Genomic DNA, 25,092 nt, shown 5'->3' with positions numbered 1-25,092 from the left:
ATAAAGTTCTGTTGTTTAAGCCCCCCAGTCTGTGGTACTTTGAAATGGCAGCCTGAGGAAATTAATCCAGGCAGCTACTAAATTCTCCCTGAGTGACAGTATTTCTGGGGAGAATGTTTGAAGTTGAGGGGAAGCAGTACAATGTAATGAGTGAGGACTCAGGCCAGGTTTTAAACCCTGGCTGTGTCACTCACTAGCTTTGTGAATTCAGCCTTTGTTTTTCCTTCTCCTACTGTGTAAAGTGGGAGTAAGCTACTTACTTCATCAAGTTGTGAAGCTGAAATTACATCATTTATGTAAAGTTTATCACTGTGCCCAACACTTGGTAAGCGCTCAGAAAAAAAAGTGCTTATTGTTATGATGAGACAGAATATCAACTAGAAGTTTGTGTGGTTATACATTACCCACATTATCAGTCTTAAATCATATTTGTTCATCTACAAGCTTGGAAAACACTGGCTTATTACAGATTTAAAAGCATTTCTTGCTGACATTCCAAGGAGTTTAGATTTAAAGTATAACAAGGATGTCTTTGAAAGTGCAAAGTAGCTGGAGAGTATGGGACAGCCACTTTTTGTTCTGTGGTACAGAAGGGAATAGCATTTTTCATACTTTCCTGGGCCACACACATTTGTAGGAGGCGGTGCACAAAAAGCACTGTTTGTGGAGGAGGGACAGCTGCCTTTAAATAAGGAATTGCTTAATTAGATTGGTTTTGTCTGGGAACATATAAGGCAGCGTTGCTGAGAAGAACATTCCAGGCCTGGACAGTTGCCTCGGTCTCACTGGTGAACCTCTGGTAAATCACTGTAGCAGGGAAATCATTTTGGACTGTTAATCTTTGCTGTTCGTTAAAAATAGCCTGCTTGGGGGCTTCCCTGGTGATGCAGTGGTTGAGAATCTGCCTGCCAATGCAGGGGACACAGGTTCGAGCCCTGGTCTGGGAGGATCCCACATGCCGCGGAGCAACTGGGCCTGTGAGCCACAGCTACTGAGCCTGCGCATCGGAGCCTGTGCTCGGCAACAAGAGAGGCCGCGATAGTGAGAGGCCCGCGCACGGCGATGAAGAGTGGCCCCCACTCGCCGCAACTAGAGAAAGCCCGGGCACAGCAACGAAGACCCAACACAGCCATTAAAAAAAATAGCCTGCTTGCATCTCTTCATTAGGAGGAAGGCAATGTTTTGTGCTCCTGGCAAAGTTTGGTTTTTTTGGGAAGCGTATGAAGGCCATGGAACACAACTCCAAAGAAATGCCTTTCTAGCAGCACATGAGAGCACAAAGATTGAAAACTTACACTGGAAAATTGCAGCTCAGTGTGATTGGGCTTTGGTGAAATAAGAAGTCAAACCCTTGGGTACGTGACTTTGAAATCTTGCGAGAGCAGTGAAAATTGAGCTCTTGCTGAATCCAAGTTATGTTGGATCAAAACAACTGTGCTCTACTGCTTCCTTCTGTAGAAGGGCCCACATAATTGTTTAACTGTGGAGGGCGTATTGTTGGAGATCACGAATGAAAGCGCAGCTTTCTTTCCTGCTCTAGAGGGAGGGCATCAGTAGAAAAATAAAAACTTGGCACACCTTCCTTTTTTTTTTTAATTTAAATTTTTAAAATTTAAAACAAAATAATTTTGTAATTATTTTGCAAAAACAATTGTAATTGTTTTGCAAAAACAAAATAATTTTGTAATTTTAGAGGTCTAGTTAGTAACAAAGTTGTTCTGTAAAAATTTATAAATACACAAGTGAAATATACAAATACAATTTTTACATGTTTTAAATGAAAATACAGTGGTCTGTGCTATTGACAGAATGTAATATTCATATATGAGTTTAAATAGTAGAATGGAACTAGAAATTAACTCGCCGCTTGGCATGTTTGTTTCAAAATAGTGAAATTTAAGAAATGGAAAAGAGGTTTTAAAAGCGATTTTTTAAAATTAAATAGTGCATCCAATATAGCATTACTAGAACAAATATGTTTATAAATACATTTATTCATGTAGTTTCTAATACTAAAAGTAAAAACTTGACTCTTTGACTACTGTGCAGAGTGATATTGAGAATTAACACTTACCTTTTAAATGTGAAGAGTTTATTAAGTGTAAAGCTGCGTATTTTCATCTTCTCTGGCCATGCACATCACTGTTACTCCTGACATTTTGCTGCCTGTAAAAAGGGCGTTTTTCTTTAAGGTGAAACTTTTTACAAGTTGACTTCTATTTATGCCTAACTCCTCCCTAAACTTTATTTATAGTAGATGCTAATAAATGCAACCCTGAGGATAGAGTAGAATTAAATAAGAATTGTTGTGAGTTTCTTAGAGTGCCCTGATTGTGTGTGTGTGTGTGTGTGTGTGAGAGAGAGAGAGAGAGAAATTCGTTATGGAAATTACATTATGAGTTGAAAAAAAATTTACAAAGAATTTGCCTGGATTCCTGTCATCTTGATAAAACCGCCATGTTCAATTTTACATGTTATCTTTGCCTTTTTTCCATATGCCATTATTGTTTTTTTTAAAACATGGTTGTACATGTCCATACAGTTTTCTATTCTGCTTTTTATTAGTTACAGCAAATGTTTTTCATTTCATTATAGGTGCTTTGTAATGCCCATTTTAATACTACTATACTGAACGGGTTTACCATTAATTACTATTCCTCTATTATCCTATATGTAGGTAGATTTTGCTTTATTTTGTCTTGTAAATAATGCCTTGACAGTTTTTCAGCATTAAGCTTTTTACCAACCAATGAATACATTTCCAGGAATTGGTCAAAAGTATGACTTGTAGCAAATACTACCATATTCCTTTTGAAAAGGATTGTAGTGCAAGGTGCATCCTTTGTTTTACATGTTAACCAGCGCCTTGAACTTTTAGGTTCCTTCTTCTTGCTACTAGAAATAATACTGAGGTGTACTTTTTTTGTGTGTAAAAATTTGGTGCACATTTCTAATAGAGGTAATAACAGTGGGTTTAAAATTTATAGCCACAGACAGATATGCAAAAACGGAACTTTTAAAATTTCTCCCTACTAAACTTAATTTACCTTTCAAGCTGAATTGCCAGTTTTAGGCAGCTCACCTCCCATTTAAGGCTGTAAAGCTTCGTCTCCCTCTGCACCTGGGACTGAGAAGCAGACCTTCCCCGCGGCCTCGACAGGCATCGGGTTCCCGTGCCATTGGAACCTTGCTGGCCTCTGCTCAAGAGGAGCCCATCTTGTGGTCCTCTGGAGTGCCTCTCTACAGGGCTGGCCATCTCCCCGGGCTGCATTCTGAGAAGCCGGGCCACCCTCTCTTCTGTGATAACCTGCATCTTCCTCCAGACTTCTCTAGGGATGCCATCCGTTTCGATGGTCTGAGCATCTTTGCTCTTACCCTTTTGTCCCCATGTCTAAGTGGTAGTCCTGACCCATGGAATCCCTCCTTCAGATCCCTGGCCAAACTCTTTTTTTTTTTTGTGGTACGTGGGCCTCTCACCGCTGTGGCCTCTCCTGTTGCGGAGCACAGGCTCCGGACGCGCAGGCTCAGCGGCCATGGCTCACGGGCCCAGCCGCTCCGCGGCATGTGGGATCCTCCCGGACCGGGGCACGAACCCGTGTCCCCTGCATCGGCAGGCGGACTCTCAACCACTGTGCCACCAGGGAAGCCCCCTGGCCAAGCTCTTTATCAACTTTTGTGCCGAAAAACAGCTCTTATATCATTAAGAGCTTTTCTTCCCTCTGGGATTATGGTAGAAACTCCAATGCTTTAAATTCTTCAGTTTTGCTCCTGATCTATGAAGATAAGCTTTCAGGATTAAAAAGGAAAAAGAGAGCTTTCCTAAATTTCCGGAGACTGCTTTGACTTTCAGATTTACCTCTGCTTTAGGTTTAGAAGAATCTAATCAGGAACTGGAAAACCCAGGGGTTGACTCTCTCGTCCTAGGCTGCATTGCCTCTCCCTGTGGAAGAAAGGGTACGTGGAAGACTCAGGCAGCTGCCTGGGTGACGGGTGCGAAAGGGCATCCGTCCAAGAGCAGCAGGGAGGGGGCTGGGGAAGCCGATTCTTAACAGCCCAACAGTGGTGACCGCATATTGAGTTTAATCTGTGCACAATTTGTGTGTTAACTTAGTGGATATAGAATAATATTAATAGCAAGTGCGTGTCAGAGCCAGGACTGTTTCCAGTGATTTTCTACGTTAACTTCTTTAGCCCTCAAAACAACCTGAGAAGTAGTACTACTGTTACTGCCTCCGTCACATGAACCCGGAGCCTAGACGAAGCTGAGCTTTGTAACTCTTCAGCCAGTAAGTGGTGAAGCTGGGTCTTGCAGCCCAGTAGTCTGCCTCTGCTGGTAACCGCTGGTTCTGTTGCTGGTCACGGGCTGGGAGGCCACAAGTACTTAATTGATTATTATTGAAAAATGCTTTTCTCTTGCATTTGTTATAATTTGGTTCTCTTCTTTCGGGAGTTTGATCATTTCATAAAAGGTGGTTCTTTTCCTGTTTAGGAAGGCATCATCCCTTTATTGTTTTGGTTTGTTTCTATACTTACGTATATTTCCTCACTAACTTAGCTGTTTCTCTGATGTGGATAAAGAGACTTCTTTATCACTAGGGTTTAACCTCTGTATCATCTCAGGCCAGTGATCTGCTTTCCAGAGTTGTGTAGTTATAAAAACCTGTTTATTAGGGAAAAGGGCAAAAATATGTGAAAGTGGAGAGATGAGTAGAGTGAACTTTTCATGTGCCCAGCACTCAGCCTCAGCAGTTTGAAGCTCATGGCCAATCTTGTTTCATCTATACCAGGAGTTCTTAACCTTGGCACTACTGACATTTTGGACTGGAAAATTCTCTGTGTGGGAGGCTGCCCTGTGCCTTGCAGGATGTTTAGCAGTATCCCTGGCCTCTACCTACTAGATGCCAGTAGCACCAACCCCCCACCCCCTTTCTGGTTATGACAACCAGAAGTGTCCCCTGGGGAGCAGTTCATCCCTAGCTGAGGACCACGGATTTATGCTCACTCCACTCTTCCCATCCCCTCAAGATTATTTGGAAGTAGATTCCATACATTAAATCAAACCCATTTGGGGATATATTTTTAAAATATAATGTCTCCAATTTTGTTAGTCCATTAGAGAGGAAGGGAACAAAGATCTAATTATGTTCCTATACGAATTGTTGTCACGGCAGCTAGCCACTCTTGGCTGCAGAGATGCCCATAGTTCCTACCAGCTACCAGTATTGATGTGAACAAGGAAACACTAAGAAATTGGTATTGTGCTCCAGCCTGTACATTTTTTAAAACCGTAGTAAAATATACCTAGTGTAAAATTTTCCATTTTACCCATTTTTAAGCATGTAGTGCAGTTCAGTGGCATTAAGTACATTCACATTGTCATGAGACTGTCACCACCATCCATCTCTCCACTCCTCAGTCCTTGGCAACCACGATTCTACTTTCAGTCTTGATGAATTTTACTCTTCTAGGTACCTCATATAAGTGGAGTTAGATACTTGTCCTTCTGTGTCTGGATGATTTCACTCAGCATAATATCTTCAAGGTTCATCCATGTTGTAGCATGTGTCAGAATTTTCTCCATTTTAAGGCTGAATAATATTCCACTGTATGTATATATACGACATTTTGTTTATCCCTTCAACTGTTTATAGACATTTGGGTTGTTTCCACATTTTGGCTATTGTGGTTAATACTGCTATAAACATGGTGGGCAAATATCTCTTCAAGACCCTGCTTTCAGTTCTTTTGGGTATATACTCAGGAGCGGAATTGCTGGATTGTATGTAATTATATTTTTAATTTTTTGAAGAACCACTGCTTTCCATGGCAGCTGCACCATTTTGCATTCCCACCAGCAGTGCACAAGGGTTCTAATTTCTCCACATCCTTGCCAATGCTCATTATTTTGTCTTTAAAATAATCACCATCCTAATGGTGTGAAGTGGTGTCTACTTGTGGTTCAGCCCGTACCTTTTAAGCTGTACCTCTGGTAATTGAAAAGCAATTCTGCTAGAACCTTCCTGCTAGAACTAAGTGCTGCTATTGTGTATTTCTACTTTTACCTTGGAACAGTTTGCCCTGAACCCTCAGCTAGCCATCTGTGACTTACTCCTGGGAAGAGGCAGGGGGAGTGGGTTGTGTTTGTATATAGGGGAAAGCTTTTAATCCATAATGAAGTGTTGCATTTGCACATTTACCATGAACAGTTAAGGGAAAAGATTCTGGTTAGATATGTATGGAATCAGAGACCATTAGAGCTGGAAGAGGCATTAGAGACCAGTTCATAAAAGGAAATTGAAACCCAGAGCGTGTAAAGCTCCTCTTCTTGACTTGAGGGTAGTGACAATGTCTCGCTCACTGTCCCCAGTATCTAACACATAGAGTCAACCACTAAATGTTTGTGGAATTAATCCATGGATTACCTAAGCCTGACCAGTTGGCTTTTCAGTGTCAGGACTAGGGCATTCAGTTGGTTACGTATGACATTATGGTGACTAAAAAATGGCAGTTTGCTTCAATGGCCAAGTGAGTCTTCTCTTTCTCCTTTTCAGTTGCTGGCGTGACAAGACTAGATGTAGTTTTCCCACAGTGAGGCCCTCTCTTCCTTGGAGATAGGTTTGAAGGGGTCTTGAAGACGACCAGCCCAGCTCAGGAGCCCTGAGGAGCCCTGGGTTGGCTGAATGATGGCAGTCAGGCTTTGATCACTCTTAAATCTCTTCCACTTCATCCTTGCCTCAAGCTTGCATGGTTCAACCTCCCTGTCCTGTATTTGTGTTTTGCATTCTGGGAAAGCCCGGCTCCTAATGGGTGCCTCTGTAGGTCTCTCTCTTTATTCTTCTAATCTAGGAGGTCGCCATCCTGCCTGCATGTTAGAATCACCTGAACACTTTGAAAAGGCCTGACGACAGGCCAGATCAATCAGAATGGTTGAGGATAGGATGCAGGCATTATTTTTTTAATTTTTTAATGTTCGTAACATCCCTCAATTTTCACCTGTTTCAACAGTTTTCCTGATTGTCTGCCTGAATCTCATCCCTCCTTAACGATGAACTTCTTGTCATTTACTTTGGATCTAAAGGCACACGATGTTGATGTTACTTTACAATTTCTTGTAGGTTATTTGTGTTCTCTTGCCAGTTAGATTATAAACTCCTGGAGGCAGGGATCATGCCTTTTTTCTCCTTTGTTCTGTTGGTTCTCAAACTCGAGTGTGCATCACAATCACTTGGGGGGCCTGATAAAACACAGATTGCTGGGCCCACTCTGGGAATGTCTCATTTAGTAGGTCTGGGTGGGGCCAGGGAGTATGCATTTCTAACAAGTTTCCAGGTGATGCTACTCCTGCTGGTCTGGGGACCATACTTTTGAGAACTGCTGCTCTAGCCCCTGAACCACTCTTCGTGCACAAGAGTGCTCAATAATTACTGGCCAGCCAAAAAGAATGGTGCAAATTTCCCCTTGCTTGCTCTTCTGAGTAACTATGTTCTGCTCTCACTGTGGGCTAAGAGAATGAAACAATGTGTGACCGATCGTCTACAGATAATCATAACTTTGACTTTCTAGTTGCCAATTCCTTTACATTCTGAACCTTGCTAAGACAGTTATTTTTCTTTTTGTGTGTATGTGTGTGCGTGCGTGTGTGTGTGAGTGTGTGTGTGTGTTGTTGGTTGTGCATTTAGGCTATAAAGAGATATGACCACATCATGCAGGATAGGATCCCAGTTCATCTCCTGTCTTTCAAGGTAGAAATCAAGTATGAACAGTAGTAGGAATAAGTTTTTGGAAAGACTGGGGAAGGGTGATCTCCAAATAGAGGGGAAACACAGCACAGTCAATTTTAAAAACAAGAAATTCTCTGAAAGTGTTATTTTCTATGAATTATAAGGAGTTTAAAGTATTCCTGTTATTGGGAAAACAAATGAGCTTTGGGTGGAGCTGACGTTGGCTGCTTGCAGCCCTACCTTGGAGCATAACCCTGATGAATTTCACTAACAGCCACAGTTTTTTTGTAGCATGAAAAACTGTCGAGACTGAAGTCGAGGGTTTATTCAGATACTCATATCCTCCATCCGTTCTAAAAGCAAATTGATACCGAAGTGTTCATGCTGAATACTCTAAAAAGCTTAAACTGCTTTTCCCATGTTAATTCATGGTTAAACCACTTAATGTATTTTGGTTTTGTGTTAAATCAGCTGATCTTTTCTAAGGGTATTGGGGAATTATTTTATAGTTTCTTTTAGGTAAACTATTTTTGGGAGAGAGATCACTGAGATTTTCTAAGGAGATGTGGTGCCTATTTTGCATAACCAGATAGTTTTGATGTAGGAAGTTCATTGCAGGGCTGGTTCTTACTTTGTGGGTCTTTACTGGTGTACCTTGGATTTGAGCAATGTTCTTGTTTATTTCGTGTTAATTTAAAATGAGAACAATTAGACTCAGAAAACAGCTGATGATTGTTTTGGAGAAGCATGTGTTTTCTGAGGTACCAGTGAGGGAAGCCTCATGGATTTGATTCATCTGCATCTCCAGAAGAACATAATGCTGGGTGGGGGGGCAGGGGAAGACACCCAGCAAAGTGATCTCACAGTCTGATAAGGCCCCTTCCAATAGAAAGTCTCCGGTTTGTTGGTGGGAAAGCAGCTTTGGCTAGTCTCAGAGATTGGCGAAGGAAGTTTTGGGTTTGTCACTTCTTAAAACAGATGAGGGTGTGGTTATGTTTTCAGTCTCTCGCACCTCCTCCAAATGAACGCTCTACTGAGGAAAACATCCAAGTCTGAGATGCACCTTGACGTAGAATCTGAAAGAAGTAGGGAAAACTCACACACAGGCCAAACAGTAAAAGTCTCGATTCTCTCTTTTTTTTCCCATACAGGTGAATTTTGTGGCATGCCAGCTCTTTGCTTTGTTTGCTGCTTTCTGGTTCCGCAGCTACTTGAGTCCTGGTAAAACCAGTCCCGATGTCCGGCATGCGTTCGCCACCATTTTTGGCATCTGTTTTGTCATCTTTTGTTTTGGCTGGTGAGTACGAGCCTCCTGAATTCTAATATTTATCATTTGGTTTTGTAGCGATATTCTTGGCATTTCCCAGGCACTAAGGAAAAAAAAAAAGATATTTACTCGTATTGTAAAATGTTGGGGATGTTGAGAAATCTCTTTACTGTAAGAAACTGGAACCAATAAACGGACTCTATTAGAAATCAATTCAGTGAATTTTTCTTAAAATTAGACTTCTGCTGATCTCACCTTGGGTCATGTAAATGGAATGTTCTAAGGTTTAATTTTCCCAACGAGGGACCTTTCCTAACTGTTGTAGATGTTGGTGTTTTTCTTGCATCACTGCTAGAGATACTGGTGTTCATCCTGCATTTAGAATAGAACAATAGTTTTCGTGCTGGTGTTAGGGAATGTGTCATTCTTTAACAGAGAAAACCTGTGGTCTAAGACGTTCTCTACTAGGAAAGCTGGGCAAATCCCCTGGGAGGGGTACTTCTTGGGGAAGAAGTTTTAGGAATGAACATTTCTAGAAGTACAACTTAAGGGAATTTGTGACTTTGTTCAGGGTAGTAGATTATGGCTCTTCCTCCTTCAATGAAAATTTGAGAAAGGATGATGAGTATTTTGGTATCTGGGGCAGCTCGGTTGTGGTCTTGATACTTTAAAATTGAAAGAAAGAACTCTCTTCACTGCAGTTGGCAGACTATGTCATGTCTTCCTAGTGTCACACAGTATCTTAATTACATAGGACGAAAATACTTGATTTATTTTCTCCTACATAAACATGGGGTAACTGATCACTTGCTTTTTTGTGGGAGTGGAGGTGGAGGTGCAGTATGGGTGGCCAAGAGGTATGTTAATATGAAATATATTCAGTGTTTCCCTTTCCTCCCCATGATGGCCTACAGGTACTCTGTGCATCTTTTTGTGCTGGTGTTAATGTGCTATGGAATCATGGTCACTGCAAGCACATCCAATATTCACAGGTAAGACCCTGGGAATGAATGATGCAAGGTGAAGCTTTTCATGATCTTTGAAATATATTTCTAGGATGAAGGGATGCCCTCCCCATTTGCCACATGTGGCGTATCCTAAGTGCTTTGGGATATCAGAAAGGAGGGATGGGAGACCTTAAATGCTGGGAGTCTTCAGAGAAAGCTTTATGGAAAAAAAGTGTGATGTGAATTGGGACTCAGGAAAAAGAGAGTTTGTCAGAATGAGGCAGCCTCATTTGTGATAGCACCAACCTGGAAGCAACCCAGATGGTCACACTATGGAATACTACTCAGCAACAGAAAAGAATGAATGATTGCTACACACAGTGCCACGGATGAATTTCAAAATCAACATGCTGAATGAAGGAGGACCCACAAATTCTGTTCTCAAAAATGCAAGCTAATCTGTAGTGACAGAAATCAGATCAGAGGTAACCAGGGGTGAGATGGCTCAGGGAGATGTGAAAGGAACCACAAGAGGCATGAAGCAACCTGGGGGGTGATGGGTATGTCTGTTATCTTGAACTTGGCTGAGGTTTTCTGAGTATGAAATAGGTCAAAATTATGTATACTTTACATATTTCCAATAAGTGTTAAAAAAAGGAAGAAATATTCTTACTATGCTATTTTGACTTCAAAGTGCAGAAGTAATTTAATTCTCCCTTGAAGACTACACGCTTGAACAATCCAGGGAGATACCTGGAAGAGCTGTTTTGCACTGTCTCTGTTTCCCATGGTCTTTCTGAAACCTCAGAATTAATTCAGCCTCAGTAACACTGGAATGGAAGCTCTGTGGGAACAAAGACTTTTCTCTCCTTTTCACTGTTATAGCCTCAGAGCCTAGAACAATACCTGGCACAAATAAAGGCTCAATAAATATTTATGGAATGACTGAGTATACTTGAAAAGAGCTTCACCCTTCTATGGCTTCCTTTCTGATGGCTTCTCTTAAAAAGCAGATGCCTTATTTCAGCCTCAGAAAGTTCTTTGATTACTGAGACTATTAGCACAATCGTTTTCCTTCTTAAAAGCACTGTAATTTAATTTTTGAGTGTATAATCTTGTAATTACTTCCAATAAATTTCTGATTTGTAAGGGAAAATATTTTTGCCTGCTTTTAACTTGAATAGTCATTCAACTTTGTATTCAAAGGAGCTCTGGAAATTTGAATTCTAATCATCTCTCTTCTAAGTGCCCTCCTTGAAGGGGATAGAGTCATTCCTTCAGAAGGGAAATAGGAAATCCGTATTTCTATAATTTGGTACGAATGGGTTTTGGAAATGCTTCATATTATGACAAAATGCTTTTTTCCCTGGGAGGTAAAGATGCCTGGCTTTTCCTGCACTTGATGTTGGAAGCAATTAAATGATTTATAAAAGCGTTGTTGCATCTCTAGAGCACATTTCCAGCTGCCTTACCAGTTGTAATTTGTCACCTTTCCCCACACTTGTGTGATGTTGGTGAGGTGCAGTCTGTTTTGCAGAGGGTTGAGCTGCATTTCCAGGTTCTCTGGGTTAGTCTCCGGCCAGGAGTGGAATCTTCCAGCTTTGGCAGAGACTTTACAGACAGGCTCTGACTGTTTCCCCCAAATAATGTTGTGGTAGCAGAGAGCCATGTCATAAGACCGAAAAGAAAAAATGCCAGAACAAGTTCCTCCCCTCTTTCTTTGCTTGTGTGGTTGCCAGTACTGCAGAAATAGGGAGTGGTTCACATTTCCCGATGGATGGAAGTTGTTTCCTATTGCCGCTGGGAAAAAACAAGAAGCTGGAGTCAGGAAGCCTGGCTCTTTCCAGCAGTGTGGGTTTGGAAAAGCCGGGCAGCTTCTTCGCATGTCAGGTTTCCTGCCTATGAAATGTAGGGTTTGTGGTGGTTCGAGCTTAAGTTCTCTTCAAGACTAGAATTTCTGGGTTCTTTGTGAATTGTTTTCCTCTTCCTTTCGCCGAGTTATGAGCCCTGTCCTATGCATAGCTGGGAATAGGAGGGGACAGGTAGCATTTGCAGCTATGTGGAACTAACCCATTTCAGGACTGATTGTTGTTATTCAGGATTTATCTAGAGAGTTCTTGGGGTGCCATTTCTGTTTCCTTCCCAAGCCACTCTGTTGGGCAGAAATCACAGGTAGTCACTTACCTCATATGAACCGACTGGAACAGAATATAATATCTCCTGGGATGGAAGGCCTGTGGGAACTTGGTGATGCAGTTGCCAATTCTGGAGTACTTGCTCGGTGCCAGGTGCTAGGCTGAGCCCTCGTAAATATATTATGTTTCATTATTTTGATCTATAGACCCTTATTTAGTATATCACGTAATATCCTATTACATTTAATATTTCCTATCATTATTGCTAATACATTCTTTCTAGGACAACTCTATGGGATACAGATTTTTTTCCTGAGATGGAGAAAACTGAAAGCTCAGAGTTGGGGAAGCAGATCCACACATATGATTTTAACGTTATAATTATATATGTTAGCAGGTAGCACTAGAGAAATACAGGCAGTGGAGCAGCGAATGGTGTTGGGAGTGGGGGTGGGATGGATACAGCAAGGCTATGCCAGGTGACATTGGAGCTGAGCCTTATCTGATAGTTTCCAGATAGACCATAGGAGGGAGCAAGGAGTTGCAGGCAGAGGAAGGAGAAAGATTCCTGGCCTGAAAATGCAGGATGTAGTTGTGGAAAGGGAGCAGTCCACTGTGGTTTAACACAGGGTGGATATGGAACATGGTTGGAGATGAGTCCAGAAGGAAAGGTAGAGCTTAGCATGCGAAGCACCTTGGATGCTGTGTTCAGGAGTTCTGATGTGATTAGATAGTGGGATCCACTGGAGACTTCTAAGACCAGTAACATTCATTTGTTGTTTGTTCACTCAACACACAGTAGGTTCACTCAGCACACAGTAGGTTCACTCAGCACACAGTGGTGAATGAAACACACATGACCATCCTTGCCTTCATGGAGCTTTCAGGCCTGTAAGGGAGACGGTAGTTAATCAGATTATCACCGATCTTTATAGGTACAAGTTGATGAATGTTTTGAATGGTGTGTGTCTGTGCATTGGGGGTTTATACTATAGGACGGTCAGGACCTGTCTCTGAAGGAGGCCGGGGAGTGAACGTGAGTAGGTAGGTGGTAATTGAAGCCTCAGGCATCAGCAGGGAGGGTCCTAAGCAGAGCACTGGGAATGCCAACACCTAAGGAGTAGATTGAGGAAGATGAGCTGAGCAAACGCCTTGGAAGAACTGACCAGAGAGCTGGGAAGGAAACAAGGAGAATGGAAGCCAAGAGAACAAAGTGTTTTGGGAAGGGAGTGGTTGGCAGTATGATGATGGTTTGTATTTTAGGAAGATCATTGTGTAAACAGGATGGTTTGTGAAGAGGAAAATCTGAGTGAAGGACCTTACAGGCCAGCAGTTCCCAGCTCTGGCTGCACGTTGGAATTATACCTGCTAGGTGCACCCCGTCCCAATGAAATCAGGGTATCTGGGGGTGGGGCCCGGTGCTCCCCAGGTGATTCCATTATGCTGCCGTAGTTGAGAACTACTGCAGTGGTCCAGGTGAGAAAAGACGAAGGGCTCAGAGCAGCGGGTGTGAAAGTGAGGAGAGAGGATGGGCTGGGATGGAGGTGGACCACATAGGACTTTGTGACTAATTGCACGTGGCGGGTGAGGGAGAGAAAGAAGAGAAAGTTGATTGAACGGGTGCACAACAATCTGATCCTCTGTGTTTTTGGTTCCAGATACTCCTTTTTTGTAGCAATGGGCTACCTTACGATATGCCACATCAGCCGAATATACATCTTCCACTATGGCATTCTCACTACAGATTTTTCTGGGTGAGTATCTTAATTTGTGTGGGGACAGTTGGACTGCTGACTCAGTCCAGCAGCCCCTTGACTGCTGAGTCCCTTGACTCGGTCCCTTGGGGTCTGTAAAGATCAAGCACGCGCGTAAGAGTCATCGGCAGCTCATTAAATCGGTTGGTAAGACTGTGCTAATGAGGTTGAGGTTGAAGATTTGATTGCTCTGTGAGACGGTGAGCTCTGCTATGGCCCACGGGCTATATCTGTCCGGCCACCCGTTTTTGTAGTTACACTGGAACATACCCAGGCACTCATTTATGTGTTGTCTCTGTCTGCTTTGGCACTACAGTGGTAGAGTTGAGTAGTTATGACAGAAATTATATGACCCACAAAAGCCAAAATATTTACAATCTTGCTCTTTACAGGGAAAGTCTGCCAACCCCTATTCTAAGGCCCTTAACACAGAGTTGGTGTTTATCACCTACTGGTTAATAATACAAAATTCTTCCATACTAGTTGATGAATAGCTGCTACCCTGAGCCCCGTGAGTGCTGCCTGGCTGCCCTGGCCCCCTCCCCAGATCCCCCAGACTTCTAGCGATGAGAAGGGCAATGCCTGGCACAGCAAGGGTCTCCATACTTCTTCTAAAAATTTTGTCTGTTACCATAGCCTTAACCTGGGGGCCACACCTCTCCTGATTGGTGACTGGGTGAAGACGGCGGTGGATCAGTGAAAATTCTATTGCTCTGTTGGTATTTGTTTAGGAGCAACTTTTTATGAATCTTGAGGAATGGGTACTAAAGCAGAGCTACTTCTCATGACACATTGTACATTATCCACGTATTTCCTTAGGAGTTTGGTCATGGTCTACGCAGGCAGCCTGGAGTCAGGGAGAGCCTGGGTTCTCCTCTCAGGTTGAATTGCCTTTCATTGGATGAGTTGGTAGAGAATAGTCAATGAAATAAAGACCTACAGATTACTGCCCATTGGTGTGAACTTTGCAAGTTGTGCAACTAAACTGTCCCACTGTGAAGAGGCTTCGGAAGGCAAAGTGTGGTTTGGGACACAAAAACTGTTGCATTGGGATTTCGATGACTGTAGTTTGGTCTCAGACTAGCTTTTTGGGCATCGGTTCCTCTTACCCTCGGTCCTTTCAATTTTACCATTTTCTCTTTGAATTGCCTCCTTTCTTTATTCCTTTCCTCCCAGATTGTAGAGCATAATTTTTCAATTTTTCTGAAACATGTTCACAAACTTCTTTACTTTTTAACAATGTGTACTGCTAATAAAATATGGAAAATATGGCAGCAACAAAGATAACAATATAGTCGTGAAGTTAGTTATAGCATTAAAAGTAATTTTATTTTATTTTTAACAATAACATACATGTGTCCTTTAGAGAAGTAATTGTAATCCCTTGTTTTTTTAATATATTTTTTAACATCTTTATTGGAGTATAATTGTTTACAATGGTGTGTTAGTTTCTGCTGTATAACAAAGTGAATCAGCTATACATAAACATACATCCCCATATCTTCTCCCTCTTGCATCTCGCTCCAACCCTCCCTCTCCCACCCCTGTAGGTGGACACAAAGCACAGCTGATCTCCCTGTGCTATGCGGCTGCTTCCCACTAGCTATCTATTTTACATTTGGTAGTGTATATATGTCCATGCCACTCTCTCACTTCGTTCCAGCTTAACATTCCCTCTCCCCATGTCCTCAAGTCCATTCTCTATATCTGCGTGTTTATTCCTGTCCTGCCCCTAGGTTCTTCAGAACCATTTTTTTTTTTTTAGATTCCATATATATGTGTTAGCATATGGTATTTGATTTTCTCTTTCTGACTTACTTCACTGTGTATGACAGTCTCTAGGTCCATCCACCTCACTGCAAATAACTCAATTTTGTTTCTTTTTGTGGCTGAGTAATATTCCATTGTATATATGTGCCATATCTTCTTTATCCATTCATTTGTCGATGGACACTTAGGTTGCTTCCATGTCCTGGCTATTGTAAATAGCCACTGTGCATCATGAACATTGTGGTACATGCCTCTTTTTGAATTATGGTTTTCTCAGGGTATATGCCCAGTAGTGGGATTGCTGGATCATATGGTAGTTCTATTTTTAGTTTTTTGAGGAACCCCCATACTGTTCTCCATAGTGGCTGTATTGATGTATATTCCCACCAACAGTGTAAGAGGGTTCCCTTTTCTCCACACCCTCTCCGGCATTTATTGTTTGTAGATTTTTTGATGATGGCCATTCTGACTGGTGTGGAGTGACACCTCATTGTAGTTTTGATTTGCATTTCTCTAATGATTAGTGATGTTGAGCATCCTTTCATGTGATTGCTGGCAATCTGTATATCTTCTCTGGAGAAATGTCTATTTAGGACTTCTGCCCAGTTTTGGATTGGGCTGTTTGTTTTTTTGATATTGAGCTGCATGAGCTGCTTGTATATTTTGGAGATTAATCCTTTGTCAGTTGCTTCATTTGTAAAGATTTTCTCCCATTCTGAGGGTTGTCTTTTCATCTTGTTTATGGTTTCCTTTGCTGTGCAAAAGCTTTTAAGTTTCATTAGTTCCCATTTGTTTATTTCTGTTTTTATTTCCATTTCTCTAGGAGGTGGGTCAAAAAGGTTCTTGCTGTGATTTATGTCATGGAGTGTTCTGCTTGTGCTTTACTCTGAGAGTTTCATAGTGTCTGGCCTTACGTTTAGGTCTTTAATCCATTTTGAGTTTATTTTTGTGTATGGTGTTAGGGAGTGTTCTAATTTCATTCTTTTACGTGTAGCTGTCTAGTTTTCCCAGCACCACTTATTGAAGAGGCTGTCTTTTCTCCATTGTATATTCTTGCCTCCTGTATCAAAGATAAGGTGACCATATGTGCGTGGGTTTATCTCTGGGCTTTCTATCCTGTTCCATTGATCTATATTTCTGTTTTTGTGCCAGTACCATACTGTCTTGTTTACCGTAGCTTTGTACTATAGTCTGAAGTCAGGGAGACTGATTCCTCCAGCTCCGTTTTTCTTTCTCAAGATTGCTTTGGCTATTCGGGGTCTTTTGTGTTTCCATACAAATTGTGAAATTTTTTTTTCTACTTCTGTGAAAAATGCCATTGGTACTTTGATAGGGATTGCACTGAATCTGTAGATTGCTTTGGGTAGTAGAGTCATTTTCACAATGTTGATTCTTCCAATCCAAGAACATGGTATACCTCTCCATCTGCTTGGATCACCTTTAATTTCTTTCATCAGTGTCTTATAGTTTTCTACATACAGGTCTTTTGTCTCCCTAGGTAGGTTTATTCCTAGGTATTTTATTCTTCTTGTTGCAGTGGTAAATGGAAGTGTTTCCTTAATTTCTCTTTCAGATTTTTCATCATTAGTGTATAGGAATGCAAGAGACTTCTGTGCATCAATTTTGTATCCTGCTACTTTACCAAATTCATTGATTAGCTCTAGTAGTTTTCTGGTAGCGTCTTTAGGATTCTCTGTGTATAGTATCATGGCATTTGCAAACAGTGACAGCTTTACTTCCTTTCCGATTTGGATTTCTTTTATTTCTTTTTCTTCTCTGACTGCTGTGGCTAGAACTTCCAAAACTATGTTGAAGAGTAGTGGTGCGAATGGGCAACCCTGTCTTGTTCCTGATCTTAGAGGAAATGTTTTCAGTTTTTCACCACTGAGAACGATGTTGGCTGTGGGTTTCTCATATATGGCCTTTATTATGTTGAGGTAAGTTCCCTCTATGCCTACTTTCTGGAGGGTTTTTATCATAAATGGCTGTTGAATTTTGTCGAAAACTTTTTCCGCATCTACTGAGATGATCATATGGTTTTTCTCCAATTTGTTAATATGGTGTATCACATTGATTGATTTGCGTATACTGAAGAATCCTTGCATTCCTGGGATAAACCCCACTTGATTATGGCGTATGATCCTTTTAATGTGCTGTTGGATTCTGTTTGCTGGTATTTTGTTGAGGATTTTTGCTTCTATGTTCATCAGTGATGTTGGCCTATAGTTTTCTTTTTCTGTGACATCTTTGTCTGGTTTTGGTATCAGGGTGATGATGGCCTCGTAGAATGAGTTTGGGAGTGTTTCTCCCTCTGCTATATTTTGGACGAGTTTGAGAAGGATAGGTGTTAGCTCTTCTCTAAATGTTTGATAGAATTCACCTGTGAAGCCATGTGGTCCTGGGCTTTTGTTTGTTGGAAGTTTTTTTTTTGTTTTTTTTTTGTGGTACGCGGGCCTCTCACTGTTGTGGCCTCTCCCATTGCGGAGCACAGGCTCCGGATACGCAGGCTCAGTGGCCATGGCTCACGGGCCTAGCCGCTCTGCGGCATGTGGGATCTTCCCAGACCTGGGCACGAACCCGTGTCCCCTGCATCGGCAGGCGGACTCTCAACCACTGCGCCACCAGAGAAGCCCCTGTTGGAAGATTTTTAATCACAGTTTCAATTTCAGTGCTTGTGATTGGTCTGTTTATATTTTCTATTTCTTCCTGGTTCAGTCCCGGAATGTTGTGCTTTTCTAAGAATTTGTCTATTTCTTTGAGGTTGTCCATTTTATTGGCATAGAGTTGATTGTAGTAATCTCTCATGATCCTTTGTATTTCTGCAGTGTCGGTTGTTACTTCTCCTTTTTCATTTTTAATCTATTGATTTGAGTATTCTCCCTTTGTTTGTGATGAGTCTGGCTAATGGATAATCAATTTTGTTTATCTTCTCACAGAACCAGCTTTTAGTTTTATTGATCTTCGCTATCATTTCCTTCATTTCCTTTTCATTTATTTCTGATCTGATCTTTATGACTTCTTTCCTTCTGCTAACTTTGGGGGTTTTTTGTTCTAATTTTTGTAATTCCTTTAGGTGTAAGGTTAGGTTGTTTATTTGAGGTTTTTCCTATTTCTTGAGATAGGCTTGTATAGCTATAAACTTCCCTCTTAGAACTGCTTTTGCTGCATCCCATAGGTTTTGTGTCATTGTGTTTTCATTGTCATTTGTTTCTAGGTATTTTTTGATTTCCTCTCTGATTTCTTCAGTGATCTCTTGGTTATTTAGTAGTGTATTGTTTAGCCTCCACATGTGTGTATTTTTTACAGACTTTTTCCTGTAATTGATATCTAATCTCATAGCGTTGTGGTTGGAAAAGATACTTGATATGATTTCAGTTTTCTTAAATTTACCAAGGCTTGATTTGTGACTCAAGATATGATCTATCCTGGAGAATGTTCCATGAGCACTTAAGAAGAAAGTGTATTCTGCTGTTTTTGGATGGAGTGTCCTATAAATATCAATTAAGTCCATCTTGTTTAATGTATCATTTAAAGCTTGTGTTTCCTTATTTATTTTCATTTTGGATGATCTGTCCATTGGTGAAAGTGGGGTGTTAAAAGTCCCCTACTATGATTGTATTACTGTCGATTTCCCCTTTTATGCCTGTTAGCATTTGCCTTATGCATTGAGGTGCTCCTCTGTTGTGTGCATAAATATTTACAATTGTGTCTTGGATTGATCCCTTGATTAGTATATAATGTCCTTCTTTGTCTCTTGTAATAGTCTTTATTTTAAAGTCTATTTTGTCTGATACGAGAATTGCTACTCCAGCGTTCTTTTGATTTCCATTTGCATGGAATATCTTTTTCCAGCCCCTCACTTTCAGTCTGTATGTGTCTCTAGGTCTGAAGTGGCTCTCTTGTAGACAGCATATATACGGGTCTTGTTTTTGTATCCATTCAGCCAGTCTGTGTCTTTTGGTTGGAGCATTTAATCCATTTACATTTAAGGGTGTTATCGATATGTATGTTTCTATTCCCATTTTCTTAATTGTTTTGGGTTTGTTATTGTAGGTCTTTTCCTTCTCTTGTGTTTCTTGCCTAGAAAAGGTCCTTTAGCATTAGTTGTAAAGCTGGTTTGGTGGTGCTGAACTCTCTCAGCTTTTGCTTGTCTGTAAAGGTTTTAATTTCTCCATCTAATCTGAATGAGTTCCTTGCTGGGTAGAGTAATCTTGTTTGTAGGTTTTTCTCCTTCATCACTTTAAATATGTCCTGCCACTCCCTTCTGGCTTGCAGAGTTTCTGCTGAAAGATCAGCTGTTAACCTTATGGGGATTCCCTTGTGTGTTATTTGTTGTTTTTCCCTTGCTGCTTTTAATATGTTTTCTTTGTATTTAATTTTTGATAGTTTGATTAATATGTATCTTGGTGTGTTTCTCCTTGGATTTATCCTGTATGGGACTTTCTGTGCTTACTGGACTTGATTTACTATTTCCTTTCCCATATTAGGGAAGTTTTCTACTATAATCTCTTCAACTATTTTCTCAGTCCCTTTCTTTTCCTCTTCTTCTTCTAGGACCCCTTTAATTCAAATGTTCGTGCATTTAATGCTGTCCCAAGGTCCCTAAGACTGTCCTCAATTCTTTTCATTCTTTTTTTTTTCTTTTTTCTTTATTCTGCTCTGCAGTAGTTAATTCCACTATTTTATATTCCAGGTCACTTATCCCTTCTTCTGCCTCAGTTATTCTGCTATTGATTCCTTCTAGATAATTTTAAATTTCATTTATTGTGTTGTTCATCATGGTTTGTTTGCTCTTTAGTTCTTCTAGGTCCTTGTTAATCGTTTCTTATATTTTGTCCATTCTATTTCCAAGATTTTGGATCATCTTTACTATGATTACTCTGAATTCTTTTTCAGGTAGACTGCCTTTTTCCTCTCCATTTGTTTGGTCCGGTGGGTTTTTTACCTTGCTCCTTCACCTGCTGTGTATTTCTCTGTCTTCTCATTTTGCTTAACTTACTCTGTCTGGGGCCTCCGTTTAGCAGGTGGCGGGGTCATAGGTCCCGTTGTTTTTGGTGTCTGCGCCCAGGAAGATACCAAAGGTTGGTTCAGTGTGTTGTGTAGTCTTCCTGGTGGAGGGGACTGGTGCCTGTGTTCTGGTGGATGAGGTGGATCTTGTCTTTATGGTGGGCAGGACCATGTCCAGTGGTGTTTTTGGGGGTGTCTGTGAACTTATTATGATTTTAGGCAACCTCTCTGCTAACGGGTGGGTTTGTGTTCCTGTCTTGCTAGTTGTTTGGCATAGGGTGTTCAGCATTGTGGCTTGCTGGTCGTTGAGTGGAGCTTGGTCTTAGTGTTGAGATGGAGATCTCTGGGAGATCTTTCGCTGTTTCATATTACTTGGGGCCGAGAGGTCTCTGGTGGACCAGTGTCCTAAACTCAGCTCTCCCACTTCAGAGGCTCAGGCCTGACACCTGGCCAGAACACCAAGACCCTGTCAGCCACATGGCTCAGAAGAAAAGGGAGAAAAGAGAGAGGGAGGGAGAGAGGGAGGGAGGAAGGGAGGGAGGAAGGAAGGAAGGAGGAAGGAAGGAAGGAAATTAAATAAAGTTGTTAAAATAGAAAAGAATTATTAAAAATAAAAAAGTAATAAAAAGAAGGAAAGAGAGAAAGAAAGAAGAGAGCAACCAAACCAAAAAGCAAATCCACCAATGATAACAAACACTAAAATCTTACTAAAAAAACCCAAAAAAGCCCCCCAAAACAGACAGACCATAGGAGAAATGGCAAAAGCAAAGCTATACAGACAAAATCACACAAAGAAGCATACACACTCACAAAAAGAGAAAAAGGAAAAAATATATATATAAAAAAATTAAAAAAGGAAGAGGGCAACCAAATCAATAAACAAATCTACCAATGATAATAAGCTGTAAATACTAAACTAAGATAAACATAAAACCAGAAACAAACCAGATGCAGAAAGGAAACCCTAAGTCTACAGTTGCTCCCAAAGTCCACCACCTCAATTTTGGGATGATTCATTGTCTATTCAGGTATTCCTCAGATGCAGGGTACGTCAAGTTGATTGTGGAGCTTTAATCCGCTGCTCCTGAGGCTGCTTTCCCTTTCTCTTCTTTGTTCGCACAGCTCCTGGGGTAGCTTTGGATTTGGACCTGCCTCTGTGTGTAGGTCACCTGAGGGCATAAGTTCTTTGCTCATACAGGACAGGGTTAAAGTAGCAGTTGATCTGGGGGCTCTGGCTCACTCGGGGAAGGGGGTAGGGGTGCAGAATGCGGGGCAAGCCTGCGGCGGCAGAGGCCGGCATGACGTTGCACCAGCCTGAGGTGCGCCGTGTGTTCTCCCGGGGGAGTTGTCCCTGGGTCACGGGACCCTGGCAGTGGTGGGCTGCACAGGCTCACGGGAGGGGAGGTGTGGAGAGTGACCTGTGCTCGCACACAGGCTTCTTGGTGGCGGCAGCAGCAGCCTTAGCGTCTCATGCCCGTCTCTGGGGTCCGCGCTTTTAGCCGCGGCTCGCGCCCGTCTCTGGAGCTCCTTTAAGCAGCGCTCTTAAGCCCCTCTCCTCATGCACCCTGAAACAATGGTCTCCTGCCTCTTAGGCAGATCCAGAGTTTTTCCCGGACTCCCTCCTGGCTAGCTGTGGTGCACTAGCCCCCTTCAGGCTGTGTTCACGCCGCCAACCCCAGTCCTGTCTCTGGGATCTGACCTCCGAAGCCTGAGCCTCAGCTCCCAGGTCCCGCCCGCCCCGGCAGGTGAGCAGACAAGCCTCTTGGGCTGGTGAGTGCCGGTCGGCAGGTATCCTCTGTGCGGAAATCTCTCCTCTTTGCCCTCCACACCCCTGTGGCTGCGCTTTCTGAAGATTCCCCCCTGCCCACGTCCCGTCTCCACCAGTGAAGGGGCTTCCTAGTGTTTGGAAACTTTTCCTCCTTCACAGCTCCCTCCCACTGGTGCAGGTCCCATCCCTATCCTTTTGTCTCTGTTTTTTCTTTTTTCTTTTGCCCTGCTCAGGTATGTGTGGAGTTTCTTGCCTTTTGGGAGGTCTGAGGTATTCTGCCAGTGTTCAGTAGGTGTTCTGTAGGAGTTGTTCCACATGTACATGTAGTTTTGATGTATTTGTGGGGAGGAAGGTGATCTCCATATCTTACTTCTCCGCTATCTTGAAGGCCCCCTTTTTAACAATATTTATTTATTTTTGGCTGCATTGGGTCTCAGTTGTGACACGCATCCTCCTCTGCAGTGCGCGGGCTTCTCTCCAGTTGTGGCGCGTGGGCTCCAGAGTGCGCAGCCTCTGTAGTGGCGGCATGTCGGCTCTCTGGTTGTGGTGTGTGGACTCAGTAGTTGCGCGCCAGCTTAATTGCCCCACGGCAGGTGGGATCTTAGTTCCCTGAACAGGGATCGAACCCCTGTCCCCTGCATTGGAAGGTGGAATCTTAACCACTGGACCACTAGGGAAGTCTCAAAAGTAGTTTTAAATGGTGGTCATAACTTTCCCTAGTGTTTAATCAGCAAACTTTATTTTTTTGGGTTCAACCTCACAACTGGGCTCCCCCACCCTGTCCCCCATACTTAGAAGAGTTCCTGGCTCTTCATAGATGTTCACTAAAGGAATGAGTTAAATACTCTAGTATTTGTCAGTCCTTTTTTTTTTTTTTAATGCTTCCAGGAGCCTCAATTAAACAGCTCCTCCAGCCATATTTGGTTGGGATATTGAACAAAAAACTCTGACTTTAGCCTAAAGTAGATTATTATTTGTTTCTCATCTATATCATCTTTCTTTTTAGGACACAAGTGTATATTCATTCATTCATTTCTACAACAATTTTTTAGTCTGCAATATGCTATGCACAGTGCCAGGTGTCAGAGACACCATGCATTTTAGCAGGAGGAGGGGTATTCCTGGCAAAGGGAATAGCTCTGCAGGAGCACAGACATGTGAGGTGCTTGTGGAGGTCTCAGAAAGCCACCTTCCTTTCCCTGCCACCCACATTCTTATGTCAGCAGCCTGGCAGTCCCCAGAATCCGTCCACTGCCCCTCATGCCCACTGCCACCACCCTGGATCACCATGTCTGCACCTTTCCTAACTGGCCATCTTTCCTTCCATCCTGCACCTCTTCTCCAGTCTATGCTCTCTAGAGTATCAAAGCCAATGGTGATTTGGACCTGCTTCGTCTGCTGCATTGCCTCCCTGTGTGCACTGCATGTGGCAGCAGTGCAGAAAAGTTTAGGGTCTGTGCATGCGCTTGGTTACTTCATGTCTCTGTGCCTCTGCCTTACTCGTTCCCCTGATTAGAAGCCCCTTTTCCATCCTTAACTGCATGGAAATCTCTCACTTCACTTTTTATAACCCAGCTCAAAGATTACTGCTTTACAGAGCTTTCCCTGCTGGCCGCCTCCTCCCTCCCGCGCCCCCTTCCTTCCACCTCGTGAGTCCCTGCATTTGGACCTGTGTAGCAGGAGGCCTCTCATCTGCTCTCACTGGCTGGTGCTGCCCATCGCCCGTGAATCATACTCACTGAGACCCCAGTGCACGGAGTGTTTGTAGGTGGTGAGCTTGGGCACTTCTGCTCTCATCCATTGATTTGTACGCTTAGGTAGTGTCATGTGTTTATCCCCAAATTTGTTTATTCCAGTTTGTACTCATTATAAATAAGCTGATTATATATGGATGTGAAAGGAGAGAGAGTGGTTTGTCTAAATCTAGGTAGGGACCTTTGGAAAGCCACCGAAGCAAATTTAGTATATTAAAAGTAATAGTGGTTGAATTAAACGTAATGTGGCTGAGAAAGCCGAAAGGATCTCAGGGAGGATTATACCAAGTAAAAACTCTGCACTCAGATTGCTCTGCAAGCATCTTTACTTCCTTTTACCTTCTCAGTCCTTGTTAGAGGAAACAATTCTGGAGATAGTGGATGGGATTTATGTAAGAGAGTAGCCTCCATTGATCAGATCCACACTCCAAGGAAGAGCTTTGGTCCTGCATTGAAAGGTTCATTCATTCATCATTCAGCAGACCTGACTGAGAAGCTATATATGGCAGGCACAATTATAGGAGACAGAGGTGACCAAAGACTGTGGAATGAATGTAGTTACCTATTTCAGGTTTGTATAGGAAGGTCAAATGTGAGCATGTCATTGTGTACTGGCTTGACGCGTGTTCCCCCAAATTCGCGTCCCCCTGGAGCCTCAGAATATGTCCTTATATGGAAATAGGACCTTGGCAGATGTAACTAGCTAAAGTGAGGGCATACTAGATTCGGGTGGGCCCTAAATTCATTATGACTGGTGTCCTTCTAAGAAGGCCACGAGAGAGACAGACACAGAGACACAGGGAAGATGGCCATGTGAAGATGGAGGTGGAGATAAGAGTGACACAGCCACAAGCCAAGGAGCTCCAGGGGTTGCCATCAGCCACAGAAGCTAGGAAGAAACATGGAACAGATTCTCCTTCGAAGCTTCCAGAAAAAGACAACTCTGCCAACACCTTGATTGGGACTTTC

At 42.4% G+C, this 25,092-nt stretch overlaps 1 protein-coding gene across 2 annotated transcripts in view; it reads left to right on the top strand.

The window, feature by feature from the left end:
* Positions 1-25,092, top strand: part of MBOAT1 (membrane bound glycerophospholipid O-acyltransferase 1) — a 112,720-nt gene that overhangs the window by 46,801 nt on the left and 40,827 nt on the right. For both annotated transcript variants that reach the window (XM_027128488.1, XM_027128486.1), the window contains exons 2-4: positions 8,873-9,018; positions 9,903-9,980; positions 13,729-13,824. In XM_027128488.1, the coding sequence (XP_026984289.1) occupies positions 8,873-9,018; positions 9,903-9,980; positions 13,729-13,824 (320 nt within the window). The remainder of the gene's footprint in view (positions 1-8,872; positions 9,019-9,902; positions 9,981-13,728; positions 13,825-25,092) is intronic.

The sequence above is a fragment of the Aethalodelphis obliquidens genome, unplaced genomic scaffold (genome assembly GCF_003676395.1).
Source record: "Aethalodelphis obliquidens isolate GAN/ISIS:26980383/991018 unplaced genomic scaffold, ASM367639v1 scaffold34, whole genome shotgun sequence".
Lineage (NCBI taxonomy): Eukaryota > Metazoa > Chordata > Mammalia > Artiodactyla > Delphinidae > Aethalodelphis > Aethalodelphis obliquidens.
This window is presented reverse-complemented; position numbering and strand designations above follow the sequence as displayed.